The 17019-nt window shown below is 39.1% G+C and overlaps 1 protein-coding gene across 8 annotated transcripts in view; it reads right to left on the bottom strand.

The window, feature by feature from the left end:
* Positions 1-17019, bottom strand: part of HDAC9 (histone deacetylase 9) — a 941976-nt gene that overhangs the window by 852934 nt on the left and 72023 nt on the right. For all 8 annotated transcript variants that reach the window (XM_017890061.1, XM_017890068.1, XM_017890066.1 and 5 more), the window contains exon 2: positions 16519-16639. In XM_017890061.1, coding sequence (XP_017745550.1) covers positions 16519-16543 — 25 coding nt within the window. In that variant the 5' untranslated portion in view covers positions 16544-16639. The remainder of the gene's footprint in view (positions 1-16518; positions 16640-17019) is intronic.

The raw sequence follows: 17019 nt of genomic DNA, 5'->3' as shown, positions 1-17019 counted from the left end.
GAAGTTATAATAAGCAAAATAAACAGTCAAACCTTAACACGTCCCTCCTCCCCTAGGACTTCAGCTTTACCCTGTAGTTTAAGAATTAGTCACTCATTTGGACTGGGGCAGTCCCTATGGATTCAGAGAGTTTGCAATCAACTAATGCATTATGTTGTCATTGTCAGTGGACGATACCCCACAGGAGGCTAGACTATTGCATCATTCAGGGTAAAGACATACTTGTTATGTGTGTGACAAACAAAAGCCTACCCAAGGCAGTTCCTCAGAGAGCTCTGAATGAAAGACATGCAGTGCTTGCCTGCTCCACATCTGTTCTTTCCATAATCTTTAGAAAAATGAGCTTCCTGGGCAAATATGAAAGGAGCCCCATTTGACCAGATATATTCCAAAGTAAGAGATCCTGTTCTCCATCAAATGCCATAACACAACACTGTCAAATAATGAAGCCAAAAACACATCTTTAATGGAGACACACAGAAAGTTTAAGATCCTAATTTAATCTTTATAAAGACTTGAACCATTACATTACAATATTTATTAGTCCATCACTTTAAATAAGAGGAATTGAAAAGGTATACAGATTAAAAAGTCACAAATTTTAGGCCGGCTGTTTTCCTTTCTATGTATTTTACTGAAGGTCCTCAGAAACGTAGTATATTAAAAAGTTACTGCTAATTATACAGTATGCAAAACTGTATTAATTTTTAAAAGTATAAAGAATGTTGGATCAATGAATTCTAAACTAACTTAAAACAATTTCCTGCTTAACCACAATTAAAAATCCTTTTACTCTTTCCACTATTCTTAACTACAGTACACATTTGTTTTGCAGAGAGAGTTGGTTTATAAGCATTGCAACAGGGAGAAGTTCAAGTTACTAAAAGAAAAAAGGGTGTTAGGTCTGCTTCCACCACTGTGCTAGCTGAAGGAGAGCCAAACTTAGTGACTTCCCCACATTTAGAGAACTCAACATGAAACCACAAGTCTTGTAAACAATGACTACCCTATTGCAATGTTTGTTGTTCAATGAATAGACAAGCCACCTTAGAAAGAGAGGGACCGGGGGCAGTGCTTACGCCTGTAATCCCAGCACTTTGGGAGCCCAAGGCGTGCGGATTGCCTGAGGTCAGAAGTTCGAGACCAGTCTGACCAACATAGTGAAACCCTGTCTCTACTAAAAATACAAAAAAAAAAAAAAAAAAAAATTAGCCAGCGTGGTGGCGTGTGCCTGTAATCCCAGCTACTCAGGAGGCTGAGGCAGGCGAATTGCTTGGATTAGGGAGGTGGAGGTTGCAGTGAGCCAAGATGGTGCCACTGCACTCTAGCCTGAGTGACAGAGTGAGACTCCGTCAGAAATGGGAAAGGAAAGGAAAAGGAAAAGGGAAAAGGCGAAAAGGAAAAGGGAAAAGGCAAAAAGGAAAAGGGAAAGAGAAAGGAAAGGAAAGGAAAAGGAGAAAAGAGAAAAGAAAAGAAAAAGTTCAGAGGATAGCACTAGAGGTGTAAAGAACCAAAAGTCAACAAATGAGTAAGCAAAAAGAAAAGGGACATGATTCATGACACATATGAAGCAGTTTGGTTTTGCTCAGGTATATTCAACTGCTTCCCTCCTCCCCAATTCCAAACCCCCAGCACCACTATAATCAGCCTCCTCACAAAGTGCCCTTTATTCTTCATTTATTTGGCTCCTTTTGTGTGCGAAGCAGTATATTATTTAACTAAGAGAGCAACCATAAATACAGCTGCCAACTGCTTCGCTCTATATACCCCCAAAAAAGGTACTTAGATGTTCCTTGCCCTCAAAAAGGTCAGCCTATTAGAGAAGACAACCCCAGTACTAAGAGATAAGTTCCAGAATTGAGAGAGGTGACAAATGTCAGTAGTTCCAGAATTGAGAGAGGTAACAAATGTCAGCGTCACCCAGGAAGGCCTCACAGAAGAATGAAGTAGGAGCTGGGTGTTGAAGGCAAGTAAACAGGGCACTCCCAGTGGTGAGGAAGGCTCATTCAAAGGCCTCCAAGCAGGAAAATTGGACCTGGGGAAGGCAAGCAGCTCCACATGTTGAACAGAGTGAGGTTCACTGAGGAGAAAAATAAGATAAGCCTGAAAAGGGTACGGGTCCTTGTATACCTTAAATAGACGTGATAGAGAGCCACTGACATTTCCTATGCAGGGCAGTGACTATATCACAGTTAGGTTGAAAAAAGATTAATCACACCATAGACAACAGACTTGCTCTCAGGGAGCTCACACACAGATCCATCCATCTTCAAGCAACCTCATAGAATTTAAATGTAGGTACTAACAGAGTGTACCCAATTTCCCTTCATTTCCCTTCCTCCTCATGTATTTCATTTTCCAAAACTTACTTATATAGACCCCAAATCTTTTCTGGAGTTAGGCAGAATAAAAGAAAAAGAAAGAAAGACAACTAAGAAAGGCAGGAAGGCAAATGGGTAGGTGGATTATCAGTTCTCCCAACAGAAGGGAAAATGAACTCTACTTTGACATACTTTATTGAAATTCAAAGACTCCATACTGTACATTACCTAACACAAGTTATGGTATGTATTATTTTTCCGCTTTCTATAATTGGTTTCCCGAATTTTTCTGCTAATTTCTAGGTTCTATCATTGACATACCATGACCTGTTAAAACCTGTCTTTCAATTTACTGTTTCACTTTAAACATAAAGCCAAAGTAAGATACATCCAACTCTTCTTTAATAAAAAAGGAAGCACAGTAATGTAGACACAAGGATAAAAATACACTTAAAAAAACATAAAAATTACCCAAACATGATGAAATAATCAGTACACCAAACCCCCATGACACACAGTTTACCTATATAACAAACCTGCACGTGTACCTCTGAACCTAAAATAAATTTTTTTAAAAATTACCCAAACAGAATTTTCACAGCTGTATACTTTTATTTTCTAAGAGTTTTAAAAAAATCTCTAATTATAATAATTTTTAATACAACATACAATGACAGGAGATAGAACTTTTGGAAGATCTAGTTCACAATCACTGGGTTAATAACTTATTTTGCAGAACGTATACCCGAAACGATAGTAACGTATCCCAAAATTTACATGTCCATGAACCACCAGGCAAATATTTGGAATTCCAGTGACAAACCAAACAAGTAACTACAATGACTTGCAATATTTTTGTCTTATCAGATAGAGGTTTCAAAAAGAGAGGTTCAAGATAACAGTCTGGCTTTTCCCATTTGTACAGCAGTCCTGGATCTTCAGAAAGCACTGGAAATCTCAAGACCAGAAAAACACAGGGAAGGAAATCAAGCAGCCTTTCCAGTAACAGCAGACCAAGAAGGTGTCGCCAGCTTTTATTAAACATGTTTACATTCCTAGAGAGTCTAAAACTCATGACTAGTTTTTCTCATTAATAATGTCATTTTGACATTTCTTTCTGAAGAACAATTTCTTTTGAGAGTTAAAGATAAAAGGTGAGTGCTTGGTCATACACCACTATGATTATCTGCCTTCTCACAGAACTCACAGAATTCCAAAGAAGGCAGAATTACTAGGGCAAATTCCAACACCAAAGGAAAAATCCCCAGCTCACCCACAGCACTTTCCAGTGGAACTACAGTACTGGTATGAAGAGAACATTTTCTTGGACGTTAAAAGCCTGGGAGAAAAGGTTAATTATGCAATCATATGTGAGGAGCAACCATCTATCATAAGCAGCAAGAGCCTTATATAATCAAGTGCCAGGAAGTTATTGTAAAAAAAAAAAGGGGGGGGGTAAAAATAATTTTACAGACTACCTCAAAGCTTATCAATTTCCTATAAATCAATACGAGATTTTTTAAAAGCTCACCGATAATATGGTCATGAATCTTTCGTTTGGATGTTAAAGCAACTCCAAAGCAACACAAATCAACACACAGGCATGCATTATAAAACTTATGGATCTGTCCATTCCATGATGGCTGAATAAGAACAGCTCCAAGCTGCAGCTCCCAGCGTGATTGACGCAGAAGACTGGTGATTTCTGCATTTCCAACTGAGGTACCTGGTTCATCTCACAGGGACTGATTGGACAGTGGGTGCAGCCCACGGAGGGTGAGCTGAAGCAAGGCAGGGCATCACCTCACAAAGTGCAAGGGGTCGGGGGATTTCCCTTTCCTAGCCAAGGGAAGCCATGACAGATGGTACCTGGAAAAATGGGACACCCACTCCCCCAACCACCAAATACTGTGCTTTTGCAACAGTCTTAGCAAACGGCACACCAGAAGATTATATCCATGGCGGGTATAATTATAACTCATTGGCGGGTCCCATGCCCACGGAGCCTTGCTCACTGATAGTGCAACAGTCTGAGATTGACCTGCGAGGCAGCACTAGCAAGTGGGAGGGACGTCCGCCACTGCCGAGGCTTGAGTAGGTAAACAAAGTGGCCAGGAAACTTGAACTGGGTGGGGCCCACCACAGTTCAGAAAGGCCTGCTGCCTCTGTAGACCCCACCTCTGGGGGCAGGGCATAGCTGAACAAAAGGCAGCAGAAACTTCTGCAGACTTAAACATACCTTTCTGACACCTCTGAAGACAGTGGTTCTCCCAAAATGGTGTTTGAGCTTGGAGACCAAACAGACTGCCTCCTCAAGTGGGTCCCTGGCCCCCATGTAGCCTAACTGGGAGACACCTCCCAACAGGAGCTAATTGACACCTCATACAGGTGGGTGCCCCTCTGGGATGAAGTTTCCAGAGGAAGGATCAGGCAGCAATATTTGCTGTTCTGCAATATTTGCTGTTCTACAGCCTCCGCTGGTGATACCCAGGCAAACAGGGTCTGGAGAGGATCTCCAGCAATCTCCAACAGACCTGCAGCTAAGGTTGCTGACTGTTAGAAGGAAAACTAACAAACAGAAAGGAATAGCATCAACATCAACAGAAAGGACATCCACACCAAAACCCCATCTGTAGGTCACCAACATCAAAGACCAAAGGTAGATAACACCACAAAGATGGGGAGAAACCAGAGCAGGAAAGCTGAAAATTCTAAAAACCAGAGCGCCTCTTATCCTCCAGAGGACTACAGCTCCTCGCCAGCAATAGAACAAAGCTGGAAGGAGAATGACTTTAACGAGCTGACAGAAGCAGGCTTCAGAAGATCGGTAATAACAAACTTCTCTGAGCTAAAGGAAGATGTTCGAACCCATTGCAAGGAAGCTAAAAACCGTGAAAAAACATTCAAATTAACAAAGTTAACAAGGATATCCAGGACTTGAACTCAGCTCTGCACCAAGCAGATCTAATAGACAGCTACAGGACTCTCCATCCCAAATCAAAAGAATATACATTCTTCTCAGCACTACATCACACTTATTCCAAAACTGACCACATAGTTGGAAGTAAAGCACTCCTCAGCAAATGTAAAAGAACAGAAATCACAACAACTGTCTCTCAAACCACAGTGCAATCAAACTAGAACTCAGGATTAAGAAACTCACCAAAAACGGCATAACTACATGGAAACTGAACAACCTGCTCCTGAATGACTACTGGGTACATAACGAAATGAAGGCAGAAATAAAGATGTTCTTTGAAACCATTGAGAACAAAGACACAACGTGCCAGAATCTCTGGGACACACTTAAAGCAGTGTGTAGAGGGAAATTTGTAGCACTAAATGCTCACAAGAGAAAGCAGGAAAGATCTAAAATTGACACCCTAACATCACAATTAAATGAACTAGAGAAGCAAGAGCAAATAAATTCAAAAGCTAGCAGAAGGCAAGAAAAAACTAAGATCAGAGCAGAACTGAAGGAGATAGAGGCAAAAAAAAAAAAAACCCTTCAAAAAAACCAGTGAATCCAGGAGCTGGTTTTTTGAAAAGATCAACAAAATTGGTAGACTGCTAGCAAGACTAATAAGGAATAAAGAAGAAAAGATGAAGAATCAAATAGACACAATAAAAAAATGATTAAAGGGATATCACCACCAATCCCACAGAACTACCATGAGAGAATACTATAAACACCTCTATGCAAATAAACTAGAAAATCTAGAAGAAATGGATAAATTCCTAGACACATACACCCTCCCAAGACTAAACCAGGAAGAAGCTGAGTCTCTGAATAGACCAATAACAGGCTCTAAAATTGAGGCAATAACAGCCTAACAACCAAAATGAGTCCAGGACCAGATGGACTCACAGCCAAATTCTACCAGAAGTACAAAGAGAAACTGGTACCATTCCCTCTGAAACTATTCCAATCAATAGAAAAAGAGGAAAACCTCCCTAACTCATTTTATGAAGTGAGCATCATCCTGATACCAAAACCTGGCAGAGACACAACAAAAAAAGAGAATTTTAGACCAATATCCCTGATAAACATTGATGCAAAAATCTTCAATAAAATACTGGCAAACCGAATCCAGCAGCACGTCAAAAAACTTATCCACAATGAACAAGTTGGCTTCATCCCTGGGATGCGAGACTGGTTCAACGTACACAAATCAATAAACATAATCCATCACATGAACAGAACCAACGACAAAAATCACATGGTTATCTCAATAGATGCAGAAAAGGCCTTCAACAAAATTCAACAGCACTTTATGCCAAAAACTCTCAATAAACTAGGTATTGATGGAACGTCTCTCAAAATACTAAGAGCCATTTATGACAAAGCCACAGCCAATATCATACTGAATGGGCAAAAACTGGAAGCACTCCCTTTGAAGACTGGCACAAGACAGAGATGCCCTCTTTCACCGCTCCTATTCAACATAGTGTTGGAAGTTCTGGCCAGGGCAACCAGGGCAAGAAAATAAGGCGTCATTCAATTAGGAAAAGAGGAGTCACATTGTCCCTGTTGCAGGCTGCATGACTTGTATATTTCGAAAACCATCGTCTTCAGCCCAAATCTCCTTAGACTGAAGCACTTCAGAAAGTTTCAGGATACAATCTGTGCAAAATACAAGCTTCCTAGGCACCAATACAGCCCAAACCGAAGCCAATATGGAGTGACTCCCATTCACATTGCTACTAATGAGGAATAAACACCTAGGAGATCAACTACCAAGGGATTGTGAAGACCTTTTCAAGGAGAACTACAAACCACTATCAAGAAATAAAAGAGGACACACACAAATTAAAGGACCCTTCCATGCTCATGGAAGGAGGAATCAATACTGAAAATGGCATACTGCCCCAAGGGAATTTACAGATTCAATGCCATCCCCACAACGTACCAAATGACTTTTCTCCAGAAATTGGAAAAAACTACTTAAGCTTCTATATGGAACAAAAAAAAAAGCCTGCTTGCCAGAATCCTAAGCAAAAACAAAGCTGGGATTTGGATCATGCTACTGACTTCAACTTACTCTAAGGCTCAGTAACCAAACGCATGGTACTAGTCCAAGATTATAAACCAATGGGAACAGAATAGAGGCCTCAGGAATAACACCTAAAATGTACAACCATCTGATCTTTGAAAATCGACAAACAAGCAATAGGGAAAGGATTCCCTTTTAATAAATGGTGCTGGAAAACTGGCTAGCCATACGTAGACAGCTGAAACTGGATCCTTCCTTACACCTTATACAAAATAACTTCGATTGATTTATAGACTTAATGATAGACCTACACCTAAAAACCTGATGAAACCTTAGGCAATCCATTCAGGACTGGCATGGCGAAGGTTTCATGACTAACAACCCAAAAGCACAGACAGCCAAATAGAAATGGGCTAATTTAAGGCTTCTGGCACCACCCGGAACTTTTCCGAGTGCAGCCCCTCAGATGGGGAAAATTTTGCATCTATCCTTCTGACAAAGGGCTATATCAGAACTACAAAGAACTTAAATAAATTACAAGGACACAACCCATCAAAAAGTGGGCAAGTAAATGAACAGCACTTCTCAAGGAGACATTGATGCATCAAGAGCATGAAAATGTTCTCACTGGTCATCAGAGATGCAATCACATGGATACATTCACACCCTTTGAAATGGTGATCATACTCGGAACACGGATGTGGGGGATGTGGAGAATAGGTTACCTGTTGGGTGGGGTGAACTAGTTCACTTGTGGAGCGGTATGGCATTCTCAGGGTCTGAACTGAATCCAATTTGCCTAGCGATCCCTTACTGGTCTATACCAGGTTTAATAATGCTACTATAAGCACTGCCACGTATGTTATTTGTGAACTATTCCAATAGCAAGCTTGGACCAACTAAATGTCCATAATGTAGACTGGATTAAGAAAATGTGTCCATACCCAGGGATACTATGAGCATTAAAAAAGATGAGTTCTTTGCAGGGACACGGATAACAGCTGGAAAACCATCCATTCTGAGCAAACTTCACAAAGAGAACCAAACCTTCAGGCTTCTGAGCCTGCTTCTGTCGCTGTTAAAGTATCTCCTTCCAGTTTGTTTATTGCTGGCGAGGGAGCTGTAGTCTCGGAGGTAAGAGCGCTCTGGTTTTTAGCATTTTCAGCTTTCCTGCTCTGGTTTCTCCATCTTGGGTGTTATCTACTTTGGTCTTTTGATGTTGGTGACAAGATGGGTTTTGTGTGGATTCCTTTCTGTTGATGTTGATGCTATTCCTTTCTGTTGTTGTTTTCTTTAACGTCGGAACCTTAGCTGAGTTGGTTGGAGATTGTGAGATCTCTCCAACCCTGTTTGCATGGGTATCACCAGCGGGGCTGTAGAACAGCAAATATGCAGAAGCAATATTGCTGCCTGATCTTCTCTGGAACTTCTCCCAGAGGGGCACCACCTGTTGAGGTGTCAATTAGCTCCTGTTGGGAGGGTCTCCCAGTTAGGCTAACATGGGGGCCAGGGCCTTGAGGAGGCAGTCTGTTTTGGTTTTCCTCTTTTCTCACTCCTAGGTGGGAACTGATCAATGAGAACACTTGGACACAGGGCGGGGAACATCACACACCGGGGCCTGTCATTGGGTTGGGGGCAGAGGGAGGAATAGCATTAGGAGAAATACTTAACGTAAATGATGAGTTAATGGGTACAGCAAACCAACATGGCACATGTATACCTGTGTTAACAAACCTGCACATTGTATACACGTACTCAAGAACTTAAAGTATAATTTTAAAAAAAAAGAAAAAAACTTATGGATCGTAACTGCAAGGAAAAGTATGGTAAAATTCATAACCATGCCTCACCCACTGGAAACTCAAAATTCTGTAAATCTACAGAATAAAGACAGAAGAACCAAGAAAGTAAGGGGGGTGCAGCGGATAAGGAGACAATTAAAATGCAATTACAGTTTGTAAGAAAACCAAGTACATCTATTTAGTTCATAAAAAATACTTTTGCAGGCTGCATGCAGTGGCACATACCTGTAATCCCAGCACTTTGGGAGGCAGAGGCAGGTGGATCACCTGAGGTCAGGAGTTCAAAACCAGCCTGAGCAACATGGTGAAACCCTGTCTCTACTAAATACAAAAAATGAGCCAGGCATGGTGCCTCATGCCTGTAATTCCAGCTACTTGGGAGGCTGAGGCAGAAGAATTGCTTGAACCCAGGAGGCAGAGGTTACAGTGAGCCGAGATCACGCCATTGCACTGCAGCCTGGACAACAAGAACAAAACTTCATTTAAAACACACACACACACACACCACACACACACAAGACTTTTGCACCTCCCAAACTTGTGACCTTTTAACAATTTTATTTAACATAGTTCTTAGCTTTCTAACCCAACAACAAGTTAGAGGCAATAAATTATAAGTGGAGAAAACTGCTATATGTTGACATTCTCAAAATATGACAAAAATTAAGAAATATGCAGAAAACCACAGAAAGTAAAGCTTTTGGGGGATATTTAGTGTAAAAGTACAGGTTACATGGTTCCACATACCTTTGTATTCCTCTACAGTTAATATAGTACTGCAACACAAGCACACGTGCACCACACACATATACACACACACAGAGAGAGTTTTTGCACTCTTAAGAATAAACTCCAATCTATACAGAAAAAAAATCTTCTATAAAGGTTTCATATGATGCTATAAACAAAGGGCTATACATGTGTATTTGCAGAGGTAGCAAGATTTTGCTTATGGGGCTGAAGAAAATATATAGTCTAGCATTGTTTCATAATTGTGTTCATGAAAAGATCAGTGTAAAACAAGTATTTATCAACCACTGTATATTAGGCCTAGATTTTCATCATAATACTTAAAACAACAGAAGTGTTGAAAAACGTGACCCCAAAATGCAATAAAGAACAAACATGGCCAGGCGCGGTGGCTCAAGCCTGTAATCCCAGCACTTTGGGAGGCCGAGGCGGGCGGATCACGAGGTCAGGAGATCGAGACCATCCTGGCTAACACGGTGAAACCCCGTCTCTACTAAAAGTACAAAAAAAAAAACTAGCCGGGCGAGGTGGCGGGCGCCTGTAGTCCCAGCTACTCGGGAGGCTGAGGCAGGAGAATGGTGTGAACTCGCGAGGCGGAGCTTGCAGTGAGCTGAGATCCGGCCACTGCACTCCAGCTTGGGCGACAGAGCGAGACTCCATCTCAAAAAAAAAAAAAGAACAAACATAAGAATTATAAATATCAAGTTTAAAGTACTTTTTCCTCAGCATATGTGCAATTATAATTTCAGATAAATTGACATTATTTTTAAATGCTGATTAAGGACATATAATATTCAGCATACATTGTATTCCCATTTTCTGCAGAGATCTCACTAACAGGAACTTGAATTTTCTAACAGCTACACTGGGCATTATTCCGCATGATTCATAAAGAAAGGCTTAGGCAACTCTTACAAAATGTTGGTAAGCTGTTCTGCCCTGATTTTAATGTGTTTCAATCTCTTTAAAGGAAACTTACTTAACTTCTTAATGACTGGTTAAATCAAGAGCGCATTATAAAATACTCCACCTCTTGGTAAGCAATACCACATTTGCAGTCCTAGGTATAAAATTTTAAGACAAATGTAGAGAGAGCCCAGCTGTTTACCAAACCTGTCTCCTCCTCTTCCTGGAGTACTGCTAGACTACATTTCCCAGCCTCCTTTGTGGTTAAGTATGGCCATGTGGCTAAATTCCACTCAACGAAATGTGAACAAAAGTGATGTACCTTTGGAAACTTCCCACACTCAATGCACTTCTTCCATTTCCCTCCCATCAGCTTGATATGGAGATGCACACTGACCTTAGAATACATGAACTGAAGAAGCACAAACCAGTTAGAAGCTGTCTGAGGCAAAGGGTAGCTATTAGAAAAAGAGCAGCTCGCTACTCAGGAAAACCCTTTTAGTCTTTATATGCATGAGAAATAACCTTCTTTTCTGTTTAGCCTACATTATGGAGGTTGTTTGTAGGGTTACAATAATGAAAATTATATAAGTTAAATCATCCACCAAAATTAATTGTGAAAAGCAAATGTAAAAACAAATAAATGTGCAAAACGAATTTATACTGAACATTTTCAGAAAAGGTTTATGCCTCACTTATTAAAGCACTGTCCTTCAAAAACTAGAGAATGAATAAAATGCTTCATTTGGTTTGTTTCAAACTTGAATATCACATTGAGAAGTTTTGACTTACAAATAGCAAAAGAATGAATCACTTAATTGTGAAGTTAAAGTAGTAAAAAAAAAATCTAAAACAATAGTTAATAACTTTAACATACAGTGTTTCCTATTAACAACATACCCTGTGATCAACTTCTGCTACAACAAACATCAAAAAACTAATTTGCTTTATTATCTTGGAATATTTTTCTTGACTATTACTTGAAATAGATAATTGGCCAGTGGCCTGAAAATATTTTAGTTATATAGAGCTACTTGTCATGGGATTTGACCTGTATTTCATTAAAAAGCTAAGTGATCATACTCATCTAGGGAAGCCATAACCTATTTGATTTGCCCTAAGACTCTATTTCATTTAACATTCATTTTTTATGGTAACACGCTATGAACAAACTGAAGAAAAATACCCACTTGGACATTATGATATTTGTTTGTAGCTTTGTCCTGGTTTTAGTTTCCTACTTAATGACTAAATGGCACCACAGTGGGTAATGCGCTGCAGTAAAAGTGGTGAATCATTAAAGAGTTCGTAAATTTTAAAAACAGGGGCAGGCCTTCTGGGTCCCATATGCTTCTAAAAAACCTGATGTTGTGCTGTATTAATTGAACCATGAAGCTTTTATTAGTCCTCTTTAAAAACGCTTGCAGAGAAGCTTTTATTAATGCGTGCCCCCAAATTGTTTATACTACTTAGCATTTCCATAACAATTTATATTTCAAAGAACTTTTAGATCATTAGTTACATCTACTCTACATTTCTATAGAGGAATTCAGCTGTTTAGCAAAACAGAGGCATGAAGATAAATCTCTTAACTAATTTTTGCCCAAGACTTGCCAATAAGAAAATGAATAGAATATGAGAAAAAGAACAGAATATGAGATCTTGCTATAAACCTTTCACTTCTATAAATAGCTTGGTCCTCTCACTCCATATGAGTAGAGTAGTTGTTGTAAGTGTTCCCACAAAGGTGAAAAGAGAGATGAGCTAGCTTTATACATACAAGCTTTGAAAACTAATGTTATAGGACTTTGCAACACAGCTCTGGCCACTCTACCTTCCAAACTTACCTAGAAGCCCACAAGGCCAGAACATTGCACAATTCTAACGGCAACAGGCACATTGTGTTCTACGCTTGGAAAATTCCTTTGGATGCATTTTCATCAAAATTAATTACAAAAATTAGATTCCATCAAATTTGAAAATCATCCTGAATCATGTTAGGGTTGATGTCGCCCAATTTATTTAAAAATGATCAGGCTGAAATCAGGTTTTCTATAATCTTGAGATCAGACTAAAAATCTGCTGTGGGTTAAAATATGCTTAAACTTCTTTTGAGGAAAATCAAGGCACTTCATAAAAATCTCTTTGGTCCATCCACCTCCCCATAAAAATGAGATGGCTTATATAGAAGCAAAGCCACTAGAATGTTCCCCTCAAATTATTGCCTTCTCTAGGTTTCCACAGTGGTAGCTTTCTTTCCTCTCCCTTTTTTTTTTTTTTTTTTTTTTTGAGACAGGGTCTTGCTCTGTGGTCCAGGCTAGATTGCAATGCAGTGGCATCATCATGGCTCACTCACTGCAGCCTTGACCTCCTGGGTTCAAGCAATCCTCCCACCTCAGACTCCTAAGCAGCTGGGACTACAGGTATGCACCACCATGCCAAGCAATTTTTTCAAAATTTTTTTGTAGAGATAAGGTCTCACCATGTTGCCCAGGCTAGTCTCAAACTCCTGGGCTCAAGCAATCTTCCCACCTAGGCCTCTCAAACTGCCGGGATTACAGGCATGAGCCACTGCACCTAGCCAGTGTGAGCTTTTTATTTATCTATCATCAGAGAACAAAATAACTAAATTATCATAGTTTTGCTCACAAGAGAGATACTTACTTGAGACAGGACTTAATGACGTATTTTTTTTTTTGTATTTATGGTCTCCAAATATGAAACACTAGTGCTGTTGAATGGACTAACAGCATTTCTACACTTTGCCAAGTCATAGTAAAGAGCAAGATACATTCTACAATCCAGTGTCCTTCCCCCAGGTTACCACACAATACTCTTCCAGGGAGGAGTCTAGAAATCTGTATTTTTAACAAGTCTCAGGAGATTTTTACTATCTGACACGTTTGGAAAATGCTAGATAAAATGAGTCCTAAACTCCTTCTTTCTGAGATTTGGCAATTCTGATAAAAAATTACATTACTAGAAATAGTATCCATACTGCTGTACAGAGGAAATAAATTTCTGGTCCTAAATTTATTAAAATACGACACTGAATGGACCAAAGCTATTAATATTTATGTCTCTCCCACGAAAGGATGCTGTCCATAAGGGTAGAAGCTATGCTTTAGTGCTCGTTGTGCCCCTATTGGGTAACACACTGGCTGGCACAAGTAAGATGCTTAATAAGTTTTGAATGAAGAGCTCAACTGCAGCAGCTAGCTGCCACTCTTATCTAGATAGTCTTTCCTCCATTCAGGATCCTCAGTGCCCAAAAGCAATACCCAATGCTCTAACTTTGAACATAACTGGGCAGCAAAATTAAAATAAAAACTAGTAAATTTTATATACAAAAATCAGCACTTATTGTTTGACTGAATACATGATTAAGACGGTGGCATTTTGTACTTCATATCAACCACATTTGAATATGGATGGAGAACTTTTCTAAGAATGATGTTAACGCATGGGAAAAATAAGAATTCAAACTATACCAGAACCAATTTTGAAGACAAACATACTCAGTCTGAAACATGGACTATTAAAGAATTTCTGGAACTACTGAAGTGAGTCTATTTTCCTTTCTGGTGCACAATAACTCCTTAGAGCCATTTGTGGAACAAAAGCAAAATAAATGGATGGTGATTGCATAAGACCAATTTAATTCTCTTTTTAGATAGTGGGAAAAAAAGATGTAAGAAAACATACATTTTCTAAATCAAACAATCAGGTTATTTCTCACCAGTGGAATATATATGGCACCATAAGATGCAGGCTAATAACAGGAGAAGAATTTTTTTTTTATGTTTGTGGCAGGAACATTTTCCTTTATCTATGCAAAGTGCATTTCAGGTCTCTGATCATAGTCATTTACTTGCAATAAATAGAGAAACTCCTACCCACCTGGCACATTTACTATCACTTTCCTCAACTTCAGATTTCATTCATAAAAATTTCCCAAACAGAGTTGATTGAGAACTCTGTATAATGTTATTGTCAACACAGCAGAACTATTTATAAGAAAAAGGTACACGAGGAAATTTTGGTGACCCTAAAGTCAAGTAAGTTTCGCTCAATGTCTTATTTATCCATTACCTTTTCTCTCCTCATAACTGAACAATCATCACGACTGGCAAGAATTTCCTCATCAAAATAGCAGCTTCAAGTAAGATTTTCATTTTGTAAAATCAATATTCTTGGGGAGCAGGGTATACCAACATCCACTGCCAAATATTATCACAAGAAAAAAAAATTGACCATAGTGGTTCTAAATTAACGGCTCTTTTAAACAATCCAATTTTGAAACACTGAATTTTTGTACAAATAAATATATATAATATTTAAAATGCAATATACACCTATATAAGGTAAATGTTATTTTAAGTTCATTCCAATAGAAAGAATAATAGTACTAGACTACAATTGTAATAAGCAACGCAGCTCACAGAACACACTTCAACAAGGTTGTCTGTAGACGATGGTGGAGGATGGGATGAGAAACAGGCAGAAGAAGCTAAACCAGTGATTCCCAAAGTGTGGTCCCCAAGCAGCAACAGCATTGCCAGGGGAGCCTGTAAAAATCACAATTTCTGGGCCCTACTCCAGACTTACAAAATCAAAAACTATGAGAATAGGACTTGCTTTAACAAACTCTCCAAGTGATGTCAATGTATGCTAAAGTTTGAGAATCACTAGGCAATAAAGACTCAGAGATAACGGGCATAAGTTACTGTCATCTGTTTAACCAAGTGACAAGCCAATTATCAAACATGGTTGTGACTAAAGACTCAGGGATTTCTTGACTACACCATTTAGAATCAAGTTCCAAATTCAGCATACAGGTTGGCAGCCTGTTGGGGATATGGTGAAAGGCTGATGAAACAGTAGAATTCCCAAACAGCTAACGTGGGTGTGGCAATCCAGGGAATGAAAATCTTGGCAAAAGTTTTCTCCCTTATATGCCCTGAATATGACAGTACATAAGCTTCAATTTAGAGAGTTGAATAACCCAAGAATATGAATATGCTAAAGAATCTATAAAGAAAGAAATGTTCCTATAAGTATCCAAGCATAAAATTCTTGTAAAACTTGTCTGTTACTAGTATGTGGTATCTGACCCTATTTCATCATTCCTAAAACTTGGATTGTGTTTGTTCCAAAAATGACAGCCTGTTCCTGGAGGAACGGGTGTTGGCTGTGCTGATCACAGCAGTACATGAGTAGCACACATCACTCTGGAACAGGAGGAAGCAGGTGCTGAGATTATAATTAAATATGTATATAGGAAACAGGAGTGGCAGCAAAGAAGGGTGGGGAGGAAAAATATCCTTCCTGTGTGTCAAAGAGATGGAGGTGGAGTCAACCCACAAGCTGACTCCCAAAGCCCCACAGTATAATTTAAAAGCATACACATGTTAGGTCAGAAAGATTATGGGTGCAAAATGGATTCCTACATAATAGTTCATATTCATAACTTCATAAAGTTCAATCTGAATGTTACCTTGGAAGCAGAAGAATTAAAGTCCCATGCTCAGACTAAAATGCAAATCAAATCAGTTGTCCAGGAAGCAAACTGGGTGAAGCAATAGAGAATTAGCTATCAAATGCAAAATTCAAAATTTGTTACATTAAGCAATCTTTGTTCAAAAAAAAAGTTCCTTCATAAATTAAATTACTCGGTTTGAAACAACATAAAGCAACATCTTTCACATAAAGTCTATTATCAGTATAAGAAGCAACCAGACTGACCAGGCTGTGCAGGTGAGCTCATCATGAGAATCGGAGGGACTGCTAAGACTAGAATACAGATTCACAGTCTTTGTCGTTCAACTGCTGACGATGGTCCAAGAGGGGTTGGCAGAGGAGAAACCTAGAACATAAGAAAAATGCAATGTTTAAGATACAAGCCATGTCAAGTCACACTGAAAAAGAAACACAGAGAACTGGCCTTGAGTGTCGACTTAGCCACAGTGCGACCATGTGTCTTTGAGGCAGTCATATCAACCTTTCCGGTCTTTAAGTCTTCATCTAAAAAAGAGCAAATTTAGCAGTCCCCCTTATAGAACAAGAGTATTGAGAACACAGAAATAAAATAATAGGTGTAGAAGGAATCTGTGAGGGAGAAAGCAATTCACATAATTATAATTAGCTTACTATTTACTGTTCACTATAATTTGTTTGCTATTATCATTATTAGAGAAATTAAAACATTTTTTGGATTCTTGGATATAAGTATCTCATTATATAGCA

This window comes from Rhinopithecus bieti, unplaced genomic scaffold (genome assembly GCF_001698545.2).
Source record: "Rhinopithecus bieti isolate Rb0 unplaced genomic scaffold, ASM169854v2 scaffold_19861, whole genome shotgun sequence".
Lineage (NCBI taxonomy): Eukaryota > Metazoa > Chordata > Mammalia > Primates > Cercopithecidae > Rhinopithecus > Rhinopithecus bieti.
This window is presented reverse-complemented; position numbering and strand designations above follow the sequence as displayed.